Raw genomic sequence first — 18,482 nt, 5'->3', positions numbered from 1 at the left:
AGTCAGGTCAGGGTAACATGACAGATGTTTACTTGATTACACAGACATTATGTAGGACTAAGATAGGTAATGGATAACAGGTATCAATTTTAAATAACTGGACATGAATAATCTGAGCTCCTTTAATATTATAAAACAACATATTTCAAACTTACTAGACAGCTCTTTTGCTTGACAAAAGTGCCTTTTAAAGGTTAGAAGAAAGGTAGAAATGTGAAATGTAAAAGTGAAATCAGGGGTTAAATGTGAAAACGCTAACTTTACAACATTAAACTATATTGTCCATTATACAAAATGATACTGGAAGGCAGAGGTTAAACTTGAAATCTTTATACGGTGCATGCTTTCTATATTTTGAAAATACACATCACACTTGCAAGAATCTGCTGACAAGAAATTGCTCACCCCCCCCCCAATATTTGCCCAACAAACCGTTAAACTGACATTGTTGATATAAGGAAAAATTTAATGGATTTATGACCCTATCTAGAAAATTGTAATCAGAATTAAACTTTTTGAGCCAGAAGGTATGGACGCACATGCAAACCCCCCCCCCACAAAAAAAACAACAACAATTTCTTCATAAGTATACATTTCAAATATATATTATATAAATAAACAGCTGGATTCACTGCAATATCAAACTCTGCAAAGTCAGCTCAGCTTAAAGAAAAAGCAAAACATGCAATAAAGAACACATATGGCTTAACTAGAACCAAAAGAAAAATGCAGGAAATTTTTATTAACTTCAAGACTGTGACCCTACCAAATCTCAAAAGTCTTCGTACAGAATAATGAACACTGAAACAGAACAGAGGACATTTATCCCCATGCTTGTGTTTCCATTCTAGGAAGTTCAAGACAGCTCGACATCAATCGCAGCGATAACTGTGTGGATCCAAAGGTCCTGATTATCCACTGTGGTGTCCACTAGGTAAACTGTCAACCTGCGCTCCCAAGGCTCACCTTTGACCTCCGACACATCTTGCACACTGTCCACCACTGCGACCAGTGCGCGATTCTCTACATGATTTCTGAATAACATCGAGGAATCCTCTGACCATTGGTGCTGTGTTACACCTGTGTGATCAGGAAAAGGAAACAACTAGTATGTGTACACCACAGATTTCATATAAAACATGGACATGTCTACTACAACACCCCCCCCCCCCCCCACGGCCTTTTGCATTTTGGCTTCCACTATATTGATTGGTAGTAGTGACTATGTTTGGATGGATGGATGGATGGATGATCTCCGTCACACCTCTCTGATCTTTCAACTAACAAAACCTCCAAATAGAACTCAGTCAGCTGGTAAGTTGCTTCTGATTTTCCTTGAAGCAGGCTAAAATAGGCCAAACTTTGGAACAGTCTGCCTCTTCAAACTAAGATCTCTCCAACACTCGACATCTTTAAAACCTGTCTGAAAACACATCTTTACTCACTAGCTTTTAATTCTGACTCAGTTTTTGTTTTGTTCTTTGTGTTTGTTCTACTTTCTACCTTTTTAAAATGTGCTTATAAATAAATTGATTGATTGGTTACTAAGTTGGGCTGTCAAGTTAAGTCACATGCAACAAGATTTGCTTGTTGAACACTTCTTTGCAAGTGGCAAGCAGTCCCATGAAGGACACTCCAGGTTTCAGATGGTAGCTAACCCTCAAACAGAATTTTGCTATTCCAATAGTAGACATAATTGTACCTAGGGCTGTGGGATATGACCAAAACCTCATATCCCGATATAAGACATTTATCGCCCCGACAACGAGATATATCACAAAAATGTTACATTTTCTGTAAATTCTGTGAATCTCGGGCAACTCTACTTGCGTGAAGTTTTTTCAGCTGGGCGTCGTGTACCTGGAGTTGAGTGTGTCACATAAGTTGAAACTGCCACAATTTTCTTTGTATTTATTACACTGCGTGCTAGCGAGACAGAAGCTAAGCTCGCTGCAACATGGCAAATGCCTCAACGCTACCCGAAATTGAACCTCCCCCACCCTCATTCAGATCTGGCATTTGGAACTATTTTGGTTTTCATGTGAAGCATGACCCTGAAGGTAAGCGCGCCATGGACAACAGTAAAACAGTATGTCGGATGTGCCACGTAATGCTCAATTACATTGGTGGGAACTAGTGCGTTAGTGCAGTTAGCTCATTAACGTGTTGACGCCGTCCAGCCCCACACACGGGGTGATCCGCGGTAGCTCGTTAATGGAGATTTGCGCCATTATGGCGTTAAAGTAATTTTAACGAGATTAACGCTGACAGCACTAGTGGGAACACAATGAATATGACTGCACATTTACGCCAACATCATCCTAGTGCAAAGACAAGTGGAAGCAGACAAAAACAATAAGCACGCATGCTACAAACTTTACCCGAGTCATTTAGACAGCCGTTAGCACATGCTTCTCCTTATGGGGACCTGATATGTTTAATATGCTGCTGAGAATATAGCCCAGAAGAAGCGTATAGTATAGCTTTTATTTTGGAAAGAGCCATTTCTCTGTAATAAACCCTCTTTTCCAAAGATGAGTGATTTCTCGATCAGATAGATTTTATTTTTTATTATTTTTTTGTTTCAGCAACATTAAATTTAAAAACTACTTTTGAGTTAAAACATATTTATAATTTTAATGAATGACAAATTAAAAAGGCATGAACATTTTTTGTGTCGAAAAAATATCGAACGTGACACCAAAGTATCGAACCGAACCGTGAATTTTGCGTATCGTTGCACCCCTACTATCCATCTATATGTAAAAAACCAGTGAAGCTATATGAAGACAATAACTCACCTGCCAGTTGTGCAGTCATAGCCTGGAAGGGCAGCTGTCTGAACTCCTCTATTAAGGGCCTGATGAGCGTACTGTGGACTAGCTCATGCTTACCGTAGTCCAGCTGGTAGACAGACACCAAGCCATTGGAAAGACTCCCCTTCACCTTCACACGGTGCCAACTACATACAGGTAAACATCGGTTAAGCCATTGACCCTGACACAATAGCAACTTATTGATTTTAAACTGTGAACCTTGGCATCACACAGCAAAGCAGTTGAAGGTTTTCCTCCTAATATAAACTTATAAAAGAAGAATTCTTTAAGAATATCTTTTATAATTTTGGAGTCTCAAAAATATGCTACAAAGACAACAATGTGTTAGGGAAGGAGAGAGAATAAATGAAGTAGTTGATTTATTTCGGGAAAAACTGACAGACCTTTAGCAGCCATGTGTCGACTTACTTTTTGTCTATTTTGGCAGCATAGATGTGCCCTTTCTGGATGGTGGTGGTTGGGTTGGTCTTCCCTGTCTGGTTGTAATAAAGCATCATCTCCCCCATCAACACCACCAGCTTATGCAGGTCATGCCAAGCCTGCAGCACAAAGTAACCAGGGTGGCATGCCACTGGTACGAACACATCTATATTCTGACCAGGCTGAAAGAAGAGGACAAGGAAAATGACTTCTTGGTACTCCAGCTTTTTTTGGGTCTGGAATAACCCCAAACCCATATTCTTTACTAATTTAATTTGACCATAATCTGTAAACGGATGTGAGAAATTGCTCACACACACACACACACACACACACACACACACACACACACACACACCAAATTTGAACAGCAAGATTATGTTGAACTTTTAACTGGAAAACTATTCATTTTCAATGCTTCAATGTTACAGTTTTTATTGTTGGACTGTAGTAGAGTAACTGCATGTTTCACCATGCAAAACAATTGTTTTATTTTAAACTAAGCCTTGATGAACTTCAGTTTATTCTCTCTGAAACAAACCACTTTGGCTTCACCATGCTCCCCTCTAAACCAACTTTTTTCAGATTGGCTCCCCTGGCAACAAAAGCATTTAAAGGAGTGGTAGGGAGGAGTTTTGTGCTTAAAGCCAGGGCTGCGTGCTTGAGACTATTCAAGCACACAGACTATTCTTGCAGCCATCTTTTACTCCCAATAGAAGGTTATCTCATCTTCACGCACCAAGGGGAGATCCAGCAGAGGTGGCAGCTGAAGTAGTTGCGTCTGAGTTTTGGTGGTAGCATCCCCGCCCCCTGCTATGTGACGTAGCTGCGGTGAAGCCTTCACAGCGGGATTCGAGACTGAGCTGCTGAGAGACGACCTCTCCATCACAGGAGTGAGACCTACAAGTTTAAACAGCACCCCATTCCAAATATTACATTAGAGATTATGAGCTTAAATAAAAAAAATAAAAAATAAAAGTTTCAGGTCAAATGTTTACTGCTGGTAGGAAGTATTTCAGACCCAGAATGTTTATGATGCGCACCATTACCTGTATTCATGTTGCAACTGGTGATTGTGTTGTTTTGTATTGTGAGCTTCTTCCACAACTCTGACTGGGCCAAGTGATGGTTGATGCTCTCGTCCAAATGCTGACCGCCAACGCCAATGAAAAGATACATATAGACAAGCGTGTCCTTTGTGTCCTGGTTTAATTTCAAGATCTGAAAATGAAAAGAATGGTTAAAAGAATGCATGGACAAAATGTACAAATTGAGAGCTTAAATTTATCGCGACTGCTTTACACAGTTGCACTTTGGAGTTAACTGATATTTAACTGCACGTCTACTAATGAATCAAAATACGACAACCAGAAGTCTAACACACTGTTAGAACCTACAAGACCTGTGATTTGCCCTGTGATGTACAGCACTAATACAGTGCCAGCAGATCCTTTATTCTGTGCATTTTGAGTGAAAGAGCCAACACAAATCATATTTGGTCCAACACATTCTCATTATCCATCAGAAGTTCATGGTTTGTGGATCGTTAGACCAGTGCTAGTAGATGCTGTCCATAGCTCTTCCACTAGCAATGCTGGTTATGGTATGTCTCAACAGTCAAATCTTTCCTGTTTAGAGATACTTCATTCCATTTACCTGAAAATTTGTCAAAAATCACTTCTTTCACACTGGCCATTATTCCAGTATGCAATTACAAGTTACTGTGCTTCAAAGTGAAGATTTTATTATCAGCAGCATTTACCAAGTCTATTTTTTGATGTAGATAGTACCTTCATTCTACAGGCTTCAGAGCCCATAACAGCCTCCTTCACCCACAGAATGGCCTCTTGGCTCCAGTCACCCTCAGGAACAGGAAGGTCAGCTAGGCGACATTTAATAGCCTGGAGAAGACACACTTACAAACCTTTACATGTGTTACAAAACTCGTGAAGCCTGTCTGACCACTGATCTCTCCATCACCTAGAACAAACACAAGTAACTAACCTGTGGTGGGATGATAATGAAGTCTTTCAAAAGAAGAGGGGGGATCTCCCGAAGATCAGTGAGTTCTAGTGTTGCTGGGACACCAAAGTCAATGACAGAAATCTCCATCACTCTGTTACCGTACATATTGGTGATCTAAAATTAAAAGCAACAGAAGATGATAAAGATGAAGAAGAAGAAAAACTTACTGGTCATGATTTTTGCCATTCTCAAAACATTTCTTTCAATTATTTTTAAGTCTTCAAACAAATACATTGCCAATATTTGATTCCTACCTCAACTCTGGCCCACTTTTCTTTGTAGCGAGCTAGACAGAACTTGCCAATGAAGGGCCTAGACACCAGGAACTCAGATGTGATCTAGTAGTGGGGGGGGGGGGGGGGGGGGGACGGACGACGACGACAAACAAACAGAAAAACCCAGTAACAGTGTTAGAAAGCTTCGCCCATTCCACAGGTGGAACAGCAGTTGCAAGGAACTCATATCTGTGAGAAGTACAAATAATGAATAAATCCCAGTAAATGACAGACAAGTGTCTGAAGTCTTTGGTGGGGATCAAATGCACTGTCAACGAGATAAAAGACAGGCACAAAAAAGAAGAAGAAAGGAAGCCATTCGTGCTCAAAGGTCATCCTTAAGGAAAAACCTCCAACAAGAACTTTTTTTTTTTTTTTTTTTTTTAAACTAGATGTTTTTTTGCATTCATTGTTCTTTGTATTTAAAGTAAATGCATGCTTCTGAAAAGCAATTTAAACAGCCAATGTGAGGTACAACAACTGCACAAAAACCTCATTGTCCCTGAGGCCCAGTATGGGGAATGTATTTTTCCCCCTCCTTATCTTTATCACTACATTCTCTGAGCTGTTTATAACTTCTCACAAAAACACATGACAAAAAATACAATCCTGCACACATAGTATGTGGAAATACCCTTATTCCATTGTCTTCCACTCTTCCATGAATGTATGTACTATAAAGTATTATATACCTGGGAAATGAAGTAGGCCTCTGTTTCTTCTAGTAACTTGCTCAGTCTTGCAGTTCCACGGGAAGGGAGCTGGCAGTACAAGGTGCCATCTTGACACACATTTGTGACAGACACATCCTGATAGGTAACATTTACCTACAGGCAACAGTATCATATTATACAATGCTGGAAGAATTCATCAAAAACTTGTGTGATGCAGCAATGATGATAATGGTTAGAGTCTCACGCACAAAACAGTCTTTGCATTTTCATCTTATTTCTGGCCATTTGATGAGCTAAAATGAGTGCATTATGCTTCAATAAATGAAACCCAGATTAATTTATTGAAGAATAATGAACTCATTTTAAAAAAAAGCAATTTTATTACTACAATACATTAAAAAAAACAAAAAACAATGAAGATAATGAAAGTTTTGCTGCACTCCCAAAGTTATTTTTGTACTCTTGCATTTTTAAATCAAGTAACACGTGTTTCTCAGGAAAAATAACAAGCAGCAAGCTCTGCCTGAGGGCTAACAAATCACTTTGCCCAAAGCTGAATATAAAACTGCAGTTTCCAAACCACCCACACACGCAAACACACACCCCTACTATAACATAAGACACAATAAAGTACGGGTAACACAGCACCACTTAGTGGTTATGTTGAGTTTATAAGAAAAATATGAAAAGGGGAGGAAAATAATTACAAATCTAAGTCTTCCCCACTAGAACTAATTGTCTGACCACATTTTATTTAAAAAAAAAAAAAAAAAAAAAAAAAAAAAAAAAAAAAGGTATATCCTCAATAATATGTAAACCTACAGACAGAGGGTTGTTCATGGTCTTGTCCTGTAGAACCTTCAGGCAGGCGGAGTTGATGTTGAGGTCGTCATCCTGTGAAGTATCATAAAGTACTGCTGTAGGTACTTCACTCTCTTGGCATGGCTCTAATGTTTCCATCAGCAGGATCTTTCCAATTGCCACATTATCCATAAGTGAGAGCACCAATGGATGGGAGCTGAATCTTTCTAGGCCTGACAGGAGGATAGTAAAGAAATGGAAAAAGATGAAGACAATGGCAAGAGCATCAGGGTAACAGAAACTCCTAAAAACACTTCCTTTATCTAGAGATTGAGTTTGTTCTGTATAAAACAGTTAAACAGAATTTCCTAATGTTCTACATACCTGCAAGCTGAACATTAGTGGCTTGAAAGGGCAGGGAAAGAAAGTCCCTGTGTAGTTCCAGCAGATTTTTCATGTTAGTCTCTACAGAGAAGCCATAATCCATGTAGTAAACCTGACAGACACACAGAGAGGTTCTTTGGTTTCACATGTCTACGTACGTACACACACACACACACACACACACTAAATATAAGACTTTTGGACGCCTTTTAATACACATTGTATTATGGAGCTTAAACATCAGTCTCACACAATTTGAGACTAAACTTACAATAAAACAACAACAAAAACATACAGAGTATTAATTTTCAAAAGTAAGAATGCACTCTTTGCAAGTGTACATAAAGTTGGTTTAGTTTAACATTAGAACCACAAAAGGGGGTAATTTGGCATTTATAAAAAAAAAAAAAAAAAAAAAAAAATCCTTTTACCTCTGTTAAAATAAAACCATCATCTCATATTCCTACACAGGGCTTATTCATCAAATACTGAATTTCTAGGGGTGCTGAATTTTAAACAAATATTTTGACATGAAAGATGCTATAACATGAGCCAGAGCTAGACAGATGTTATAGATAAATAAATGTATACGTTATAGTATTTAGATTAAAAAAATAATAATAATAATAATAATAATAATAATAATAATAATAATAATAATAATTATTAACTGCCAAGGTGAGCATGGGATTCTGAACTACAGGGAGTGCATAATTATTAGTCAAGTTGTATTTTTGAGAAATAATTTTATTATTGAACAACAACCATGTTCTCAATGAACCCAAAAAACTCATTAATATCAAAGCTGAATGTTTTTGGAAGTAGTTTTTAGTTTTAGCTATTTTAGGGGGGTATCTGTGTGTGCAGGTGACTATTACTGTGCATAATTATTAGGCAAATATACATTTCTGACATTCAAAAACAAAACAAATCGGCGACCAAGATAGCCACCTTTCTTTGCAAGGACACTCAAAAGCCTGCCATCCATGGATTCTGTCAGTGTTTTGATCTGTTCACCATCAACATTGCGTGCAGCAGCAACCACAGCCTCCCAGACACTGTTCAGAGAGGTGTACTGTTTTCCCTCCTTGTAAATCTCACATTTGATGATGGACCACAGGTTCTCAATGGGGTTCAGATCAGGTGAACAAGGTGGCCATGTCATTAGTTTTTCTTCTTTTATACCCTTTCTTGCCAGCCACGCTGTGGAGTACTTGGACGCGTGTGATGGAGCATTGTCCTGCATGAAAATCATGTTTTTCTTGAAGGATGCAGACTTCTTCCTGTACCACTGCTTGAAGAAGGTGTCTTCCAGAAACTGGCAGTAGGACTGGGAGTTGAGCTTGACTCCATCCTCAACCCGAAAAGGCCCCACAAGCTCATCTTTGATGATACCAGCCCAAACCAGTACTCCACCTCCACCTTGCTGGCGTCTGAGTCGGACTGGAGCTCTCTGCCCTTTACCAATCCAGCCACGGGGCCCATCCATCTGGCCCATCAAGACTCACTCTCATTTCATCAGTCCACAAAACCTTAGAAAAACCAGTCTTGAGATATTTCTTGGCCCAGTCTTGACGTTTCAGCTTGTGTGTCTTGTTCAGTGGTGGTCGTCTTTCAGCCTTTCTTACCTTGGCCATGTCTCTGAGTATTGCACACCTTGTGCTTTTGGGCACTCCAGTGATGTTGCAGCTCTGAAATATGGCCAAACTGGTGGCAAGTGGCATCTTGGCAGCTGCACGCTTGACTTTTCTCAGTTCATGGGCAGTTATTTGGCGCCTTGGTTTTTCCACACGCTTCTTGCGACCCTGTTGACTATTTTGAATGAAACGCTTGATTGTTCGATGATCACGCTTCAGAAGCTTTGCAATTTTGAGACTGCTGCATCCCTCTGCAAGATATCTCACTATTTTTGATTTTTCTGAGCCTGTCAAGTCCTTCTTTTGACCCATTTTGCCAAAGGAAAGGACGTTGCCTAATAATTATGCACACCTGATATAGGGTGTTGATGTCATTAGACCACACCCCTTCTTATTACAGAGATGCACATCACCTAATATGCTTAATTGGTAGTAGGCTTTCGAGCCTATACAGCTTGGAGTAAGACAACATGCATGAAGAGGATGAAGTGGACAAAATACTCATTTGCCTAATAATTCTGCACTCCCTGTAAAGCAGAGTGGGTAAGAGGTGGGAGTGTGCGACCAAACATGTGGAGAACTGGCCATTTTACTGACTGTACAGAGCAGTGAGGAAACCATAGCTGAACCCAACTGAGAGTGCACAGTATGGAGAACTAATCCAAGGGAAATACATTTTTTTGTTGCAGGAGAGGTCAAAATTACACTTTCTGGCAGAGACAGAACAATAAATTCAAATTTCTTTGTATTGTGAGAAACTGGAGAAACCCATGCAAATACAAATTTTCCAGTGTGTCAAGTTTAAAATACTTTCAAAGCAAACTATGCTGCCTATCTTAATTTGCGTAAGCATGCCATTTTCGTAAGTCACTTGTCCTTAAACTTGCATTTTTTTTTTTTATTTACATAGACTAACAGCCACACTATCAAACTCATCTTCTTCAACTAATTCTAAAGAAAGGGAAACAGTAGTATCATTAGATTTTAATCCACCAATGTGTGGGATCATCTAGACAAGCGGTCTCCAACCTTTTTTGCACCACGGACCGGTTTATGCCTGACAATATTTTCACGGACCAGCCTTTAAGGTGTCGCAGATAAATACAACAAAATAAAACTAGTACCGGTACCGAAAAAAAAGAAGATTTATTCATAACACACGTGAAAAGACCCAGGAAAACCGAGTTAACGATAAAAATGATAACAAAATAATGCTGAAAACCGATAAAAACCATACATTTCACACCTGAGCCTCAACTTTTGCGGCCCGGTACCAAACGACTCACGGACCGGTACCGGTCCGAGGCCCGGGGGTTGGGGACCGCTGATCTAGACTGAGAATGAAACAAAAAGAAGAGCTTTGAATGACCTTCAATATGCCTGGAGAACTCTTCCTGAGCACCACTTAAAGAAATTCCAAGAAACAGAGTTCAGTCTGTGTTAAAGAGTAACATGTGGGCATACCAATATTGACTTTCAAGTCTGTTCAAGTCTGTATATGCTTTACTTCTATTCATGTTTCATAAATCACTGCCACCATCTCCAATTTTCCCAGCAAAATATAGAGAAATGAGACATGGATCAAGACTTTTGGACAGTTAAATGCTCTTACACTTATAAAAACTGCCTGATGGTTTAGCCAAATTAAAAAGCTTGGCTCTATCAATATAATTTACTGAGACGCATAAAGGGGATTAAAAAAACAACAACAACAACAACAACAAAAACAGTGACATTGTGTGTCAGAAACTCTCAGGGTGACTAAAATTGTAGTGGGTGCAACTAGATATTTTAAATATAAACATTTAGGACTTTAAGGACTCATAAACACACTAGCACAGAACTATGGTTAAAAATAAATAAATTCAAGAAATTTACCTTGACCTTGTTGGGGCCTCTAACCTCTAACACCTGCCCTCTGGCCATCTCAGCTCCATCCTCACCTCTGACAGCTACAAGCTGACCAACTATGGGATTAGACACAGGATGCTGAATGGAGTTTTGGCTGTAAAAGGTTTGCATGGCATCCTCCATGGCTTCCTGGGCGTTGGAGTAATTCTCACCTACATACCTGAAGAAAGACAGATTTTCACTTCACTCTTCAATTTGTCATAACTTACTGTGGGGGAAAACATTTTTGTATTTTCAAATTAAATCCAAATAATGAAGGTTGCAAGACATGATTTTAGTCATAATAAATCACAAACAAACAAAAAAAAGACTGAATTGATATTATGTAATAATAATAATAATAATAATAATAATAATAATAATAATAATAATAAATTGCGTTTATATAGCGCTTTTCGAGACCCTCAAAGCACTTTACAATTCCACTATTCATTCACTCTCACATTCACACACTGGTGGAGGCAAGCTACAGTTGTAGCCATAGCTGGCCTGGGGCAGACTGACAGAAGCGAGGCTGCCATATCACGCCATCAGCCCCTCTGGCCATCACCAGTAGGCAGTAGGTGAAGTGTCTTGCCCAAGGACAACGACCAATATGTAGGTGAGAACTACTCCAACGGCCAGGATCGTGGCTCAAGAGTTGGGAGTTCGCCTTGTAATCGGAAGGTTGCCGGTTCGAGCCCCGGCTTGGACAGTCTCGGTCGTTGTGTCCTTGGGCAAGACACTTCACCCATTGCCTACTGGTGGTGGTCAGAGGGCCCGGTGGCGCCAGTGTCCGGCAGCCTCGCCTCTGTCAGTGCGCCCCAGGGTGGCTGTGGCTACAATGTAGCTTGCCATCACCAGTGTGTGAATGGGTGGATGACTGGATATGTAAAGCGCTTTGGGGTCCTTAGGGACTAGCAAAGCGCTATATAAATACAGGCCATTTACCAAGACAGACAGAGCTGGGGATCGAACCGGCAACCTTCCGGTTACAAGATGAACTTCCCAACCCCCTGAACCACGGTATGTTGATAACAAAAGGTTTTGGATTTTTCTCTTCCATTTTGTTGACTGGGTTTAAATTATTTTTTAGATTTAATAATGCATTAAGAAGTACAAAAATGTCTGCATTAATAAAGTCTGTCTCACCTTACAGTAACGGCATTGGTGGTCTTGACTTCAGTAACCAGCACTGATGGGTATTGCACTGAGGGAAGAACTAAAGAGGGAGGAACCACAGGACTCAGGACCTTCAGACCAGAAGGAAGAGGATGCCTTATACCCTGCTGGTTTTCTCGACCGTCTGTGGGTTTTATGTCTGCTCTGCTTGATTTGTAGAGGATGGCCTGATCACAGGAAAGAACGAAAACATAACCATTGTTAAAATCATTGTTGTTTTAGCTGCAAACAATCACCATTTTCACCCCTACAGTTTCTGTGTTACCCATCAGAACACCTACTGCTGTTTACTCAACTTATACGTCACCTACACTGCATCAATCTCTTACCTTCTTCTTGTCATGTGGCGAGGGGTACTCCACATTGCATATATCAAGCAAAAGAGACAAGTTGTCCAGCACATGCTCAGGGAATGGCACCTTGTATGCCTCCATAAAAAGTTTGGGCATAGCATGGGCCCACAGACCCTGGCTGTATTTGGAAAGGAGCTCCTTTATTTTCTGACGAACATCAGCTGAGACAACAGCACACGGTTTTGATGGAGGACATGGTGTAGAATCAGAAGTGGGATTGAATGTGACTTGTGTACAAGGGCTTTCAGGTGTTGAGGGACATGAAGAAAAATGTGTGCTGGTAGTGCTTAAATTGTTGAGCGATGCTTGTGAAGTGCTGGTGGTGCTCTTTAAAGGAACAGGAGATTTCTTGGTAGGCAGAGGAGGGTAGACCAGCTGGTCGGCTCGGTTGGTGGAAAGTTCCTCTACCTTTGGAAGAAGATAAATGAGACACACAAAAAAGTGAACATCTTAAATAAAGCTGTTAAGCATACAATCAAAGACCGCAACACACCTCCAACTTACCCCATCTCTAACACCCTTCTGTCATTCTAACCCTCTCCATGACCACCTTCACTAAATCCAGGAATCTTACATGTACTCCTGCCTGGCAGCTCCATTAAAATTCTTTGTCTAATAAATCCACTGTACCTCATTTGCACAATTCCAAACCATCTCAACCTTGCCTCAAACTTTGTCTCCTCAAACTCTGACTCATTTTTAATCTTGTCTATCCTGGTCATTCCCAGTGAAATTCTGAGCATCTTAAACTCTGCTACCTCCCTCTCATTTTATACGTGTGTATTCTGTCTTGCATCCAACTTTCTTCTTCACTCCAGTGCATACCTCCATCTTTCCAGACTCTCCTTCACCTGCTCGCTACTTTTACTACAGATTGGTGCTCACAGATGACATCCAGGGAAACTCCTACTTGACCTCATCTGTCAACCTGCCCATCAACACTGCAAGCAAGAAGGGGCTCAGAGCTGATCCCTGATGTAATCCCATCCCCATCTTGAACCCATCTGTCACTCCCATTACACACCTCACCACCATTTCAGTGTCCGCATACATATCCTATACCACCTCACATGCTTCTCCTTGCCACTCCTGACTTCCTCGTGCAGTACAATAGTTAGCTGGCACCTTATCATATGCTTTCTCTACATCCACAGAGACACAGGGCCTGTCTCAATATGCGTTCTCGTGATACGTCATCAGTCGGAGACCAAGTACTGTTCCAATTCAAAGTACGCATCAAGCCGAGAACACGAAAAAGTCCCGGATGTGTTCTCGCTCCGCCCGTTTTATCAAGCATACATCGGTGGTGACTTGTGTGGACTTGGTACAGCTAAATATCCCAGAATGCATTTCGTCCAAAACTCAAATGCAGTAATGGCAGACGTGCGGGGCTAAAAACTTTTAAATATTACTCTTTCTGAGTCACAAAATAAACTTTTAAGTTATTTTCAAGCGAGAATGTAGCTGTGTAAGCTTCAAATATCTGCTCGATTTATCAAGATATCATATATTTCAAAATGTGCTCTGATGTTTTTGGAGACGTCTGTGACCCGCCAGCTCTATAGCAGATATGGCCTGCATGGTAAATGGCCTGCATTTGTATAGCGCTTTTCTAGTCCATAGGACCCCAAAGCGCTTTACACTACATTCAGTCATTCACCCATTCACACACTGGCGATAGCGAGGTTGAGGATCACTAGAGCCGGCGAGAGCAGCGGACTCCCGGCGCAACATTTTCAACCCCCCCTACGGTCTTTTCGCTACTCAGGTTAAACAAACCCCAAACCCCAGCAGCTGCCTATTGTATTGAGTGTCCACTAAAATATAAATAAAAGCGTTCTAACATCTCACCTGCTTGTTTTTATTAAAACATACATGTACACTATTTTTATTTTATTTCGCTACTGAGGTTAAACATGATATATAAGTCACTTAGATCACTTCTAAAAGTTAACGTTTGGTTTATTTCAGTGTTTTATTTGTTCCTGAGTAAATCGGTTTGGCTGTGATTAAAGTTAAGCTTCATAACATATTACTCAGTTAAATTAAGAGGGGACAGCAGTAAAAACTCCGGACCTGTGACATCATCAAGTACGCTGGTGTTCCAAATGTAGAAATCGCGAGTCTGTGCTCACGTTCTCGGCAAGTCCGTACTCCCGTGCGGTCTCGGCAAGTCCGGTCTCCCCGAGAACGCGAGTGCGTACTCGCGTACTTAGAATTGAGAAAAGGCCACAGTGAAGCTCCTTCTAGTGCACTCTTCTGGCATGAAGCCATACTGCTGCTCATTGACTGCCACCTCTCTTAAGCTAGCTTCAACAACTCTGAGGCCTAGCATTACTTTTTCATTTGCTATAGGTCTGAAAACTAGTACTGGTAACGATTTCAACTGAAAATACTATCACTTCCTAAGAGTTTGTTAAAGAAAAAAACTTGACTAAAAGTACTTTTTTTAAAAGGCATCACGATACGTCCACAACCACCCTTACTAACCCTTTTTTGGCATTTTAAACTACAAGTTTTCAAAATAATTGATTCTGAGACTGCAGAACTGAGTGTGAAATTGAAAACTGTCACTGGGTTTACAACCTAACATAAAACAAGACATTAAAAAGAACAAAAAAACAAACAAAAAAAAAAAACAAAAACCCAAAATACTCAACTTACGGTACACACGTGTGTCCACTTTGCCATGTCCCTGAGCACCTGAGGATGGAGGTTCCGACTGAACGTATCACAATAGAGTTCTGAGAGTTTTGACATCCACAGTCCACTGTAGTACTTCTCCAGGAGCTGACTTATTTGACTCTGCACCAGCTCCACGTCATACTCACTATCCTGCATGGAGGGATTTGAACGATCATGTGTTGCATTGCCACCTATGGGTTAAAACTTTCTACTATACCATATTATCAAAACTATGCAAAAGTTATTTTCTTAAACAGAAAGCATCTGATGTGACTTCAGTGATCAAATAGTTTAACTGAAATAGTATAAATATGGATTCTAAGTGTATTTTTTTACTCAGAAGTATTAAGATTGTCCTGACCATCTAAAGAGCACTTTGTATTCTAATATTGACAAAATTAACAGCAACAGACCGTACCTGGGATTGGCTGGGCATAGATACTCGCTGTAGGTTCACTTCTGAAAAATGTTTGAAAAGATAGAAATTAAGTAAATACACTTTGATACAAGCCAGTCTCAAAAGCAGAGCACTGCTGTTTGTTGTTAATCTTTATACATATGCTGTATTAACTTCTTAAATCAATCATTAGCACTAGAGCAAAACTTTGTTTCATTTCAGATCCTATGATTATTGTGACCATACATTGTTCTGAGCACTATAGCTGATAAAAAGTCAAACACTTCAATATGGTGCTGGTTAAACTGTCATCTGTGCAGCTGATTACAAGAGTTATATATTGTGATGCTGCACAGCCAAATTCACTTTGCTAACAAGCTTGGTACTGTTTGTACTTTTCTTTAGTAATACATTTCTAAGCCTGACTTGAAAAGATCTAAAAAATATGCCCAAAGAGCAGTTTAAAAGCAGATATATGCAAAAGCACTATATTTGTGTAACTCTTGTTATACTTGGATTCAACTTAGAAAGTTGTGCTATCAGAAAAAAAAAAAAAAAAAAGAGGAAAAATCTCAAATACCTTTGGAGTTCATCAAGTTCTTCTCTTTCCTGTTAGCAACATAGATATCTTAAAGCACAATGTGATTTCATAACAATAAGCTGTCACTCAACAGGACACAGAATTTTGCATTCATGTAGCTATGATTCTTAAAGGCTATACATACTAAAATTACACAGTACATTTTTTTGAGGAGAGCTTAAGCTTAATTTGCCCACAAGTGTATCTTCACCTGTTAAGTGTAACACATGCTGGTTTTAAAGCTGGTTGAGGAGCTGGTTGTCGGTGTTCAACTGGTGTGATGGAGCTGAAACCTTGGTCCAACTTCCTAGCATTTGAGAAGATTATGACAGAGTGTGACAAAGAATTTCTGCAAAGCTGAATTTATTGTCTAAATATTTCTTATAATTCCTTGAATAAATAAGTAAAGAAGATATTGTTAACCTGTAGTCCCCTGAGGCACTGAAACCTCTATAGCCACCATAGGGCCAAGAATGGTTTTTTGATGAATAACATTTACTATGAGCAGAAGGTTGGCGGAGTGAAGTCCTTGGCCTCACTAAAACCAAGGAAAGAAAAACAAACCATATAAATAATGACCAATGTTTCCCCACAGATACAGTGTATGAAAACCTGCCCAATCATTATGACATTAATCTTTTTTTTCTTCTCTGTCTAAGACGAGACCATGATTAATTAGTTGTTCCAACTAAGAAACACCTACCATTGAGCATGTACGAGTTGGGAGGCTTGAATCTCATCTTGCAGTTCACAATCTGGGAGCGACCAGATTTCTTCGAGGTTTTCTGCCTGGCAACCAATTGAGCAATGTTGGCAGTCTCCTCATACACTGCAGCTAAGCACTGTAACTAAGGTAAAGATTAATAAAAAATTGTTTAATAAAAATTTCTAGCAGTTATACGTCTCCCAGTTCTTTGATGAGGCAGTAGTGTAGAGGGAAAACATTTTTTAAACAATACACTCACCTGACCCATGCCGTACTCAAGTTTCACAACGGAGGGAATGCTTCTGAGGTAGTCCTCGAGCTTTGAGAAGCCCAGCTTCTTCAGTGGGATGTTCTCTCCACACAGTGACCGGTACTCCGACTGAAGGTTGTCAATTGACACGCCATCTTTGCTGGACTGGAGGACAGCCCGCAATATCCTCTTGACGAACTCTGCATCTGCCATCTTGGCAAACTGAGACTTGCACAGAACTGAGAAAAAAACGGAAAGCAAAACATGTTTTTTTAAAAAACAAAAAAAACAAAAACATAACATTGTAACAAAAATGTGAGCTTCAACAGCACATTTCTTATTTTCAAAGAGCTCTGATATATTTTACAGTTTGGATACTTTAAAAATCTACAAATCTTTGGTCCCTAAGTTAACATACCAACACGTTTGGGGCACACTCATTATGTCCGAAATCTTTTTTTTTTCTTTCCACTCAGGTTCATGAATTTAGCCTGTAAAGGGAGTCACAGGAGTGACTAACGATTAGGTAGGAGTTTCAGGTGTCGAAAACCTCACCAATAAGTTTGGTGTGTGAGATTTTGGTATACCACGTTTGTATCATTGATGCAAAGAGCAAAATCTCAGTGCCTCATTACTGGACTCCTTTTTAATCCTCATGGAGAAAAATGGCGCAAACCGCGGGAGTTGGCTAACGGCTAACTGTTAGTACAAAGTAGCTCGTTCAGAGGTCGGAAATAGTCCTTCATTTCGGCCCACAGTTGACATAAACCATAAACCAGCGAAAAACATATATATTGCGCAATTAACATCAACTTAAATTTGGTAATTTTATCGACAGGGAGACGGTTAAAAGTTAATAGTACCTGCACCTGTTAACCAAACGCCTGGAAACTCTTCTCTCGCGAACTCAAAATCTCGCGCACGCCCACAACTCCCAGTAGTTAATTATCCTGAACAGCGCAATTTTGAACCGCCTCATATACGTTTAAACATTACGTCGCTTTTTTTTTTTTTATTTGTCTCGTAAACATTTAGCTAGCTAACACATATTTTCTTACATCACACAAAAAAGGTTTAATCAATTTTTTTGAAAAGCTGCTTTTAAGTGTTGTGGAAAATTTAAACTTTTATCGCAGAAAAAGACTTCACTATTCTCAAAGCAAATGTTTGTTGTAAATTTATTATTAGTATGCTGTTTTGCATCATTCATACAATACCAGTAATTTTGCATCTGGTATACATTATCCTTGATTAATTGTTCAAAGTATTAATCCAAATAACATCAACTCTAGGATTTCTGGTATCATTTTATTAATTTGTATTTTGATTTTATTTTCAGCAACCTACAACCTACACTGGCCTTTCTATATATGTACTACTATAAAA

General features: G+C 39.7%; 1 protein-coding gene across 1 annotated transcript; it reads right to left on the bottom strand.

Moving 5' to 3' along the window:
• Positions 1-314: 314 nt before the first annotated feature.
• Positions 315-18,110, bottom strand: tdrd7a (tudor domain containing 7 a). Its single transcript, XM_014407323.3, has 22 exons — positions 17,960-18,110; positions 17,106-17,335; positions 16,844-16,988; positions 16,564-16,678; positions 16,352-16,447; positions 16,141-16,169; positions 15,582-15,622; positions 15,143-15,313; positions 12,455-12,886; positions 12,096-12,292; positions 10,932-11,124; positions 7,417-7,528; positions 7,054-7,265; positions 6,250-6,384; positions 5,537-5,620; positions 5,262-5,396; positions 5,048-5,158; positions 4,307-4,478; positions 3,997-4,157; positions 3,246-3,439; positions 2,802-2,962; positions 315-1,080 (listed from the first exon to the last, which is right to left on the bottom strand). Exons 2-22 carry the CDS (start codon positions 17,307-17,309, stop codon positions 857-859), a joined length of 3,324 nt encoding a protein of 1,107 aa, XP_014262809.3. The 5' UTR covers positions 17,310-17,335; positions 17,960-18,110; the 3' UTR covers positions 315-856.
• Positions 18,111-18,482: the final 372 nt, after the last annotated feature.

Source organism: Maylandia zebra, linkage group LG6 (genome assembly GCF_041146795.1).
Source record: "Maylandia zebra isolate NMK-2024a linkage group LG6, Mzebra_GT3a, whole genome shotgun sequence".
NCBI classification, from domain to species: Eukaryota; Metazoa; Chordata; class Actinopteri; order Cichliformes; family Cichlidae; genus Maylandia; species Maylandia zebra.
Note: the sequence above shows the minus strand (reverse complement) of the source record. Positions and strands in the feature narration are given on the sequence as shown.

Coding starts and splice junctions, on each gene's coding strand:
- tdrd7a (XM_014407323.3), bottom strand. CDS start 17,309: ATGGCAGATGCAGAGTTCGTCAAGAGGATATTGCGGGCTGTCCTCCAG. Junction 16,448..16,563: donor AGTGCCTCAGGGGACTACAG/GTTAACAATATC, acceptor CTCAAATGCTAG/GAAGTTGGACCAAGGTTTCA. Junction 4,158..4,306: donor CAGTTGCAACATGAATACAG/GTAATGGTGCGC, acceptor TTAAACTTGTAG/GTCTCACTCCTGTGATGGAG.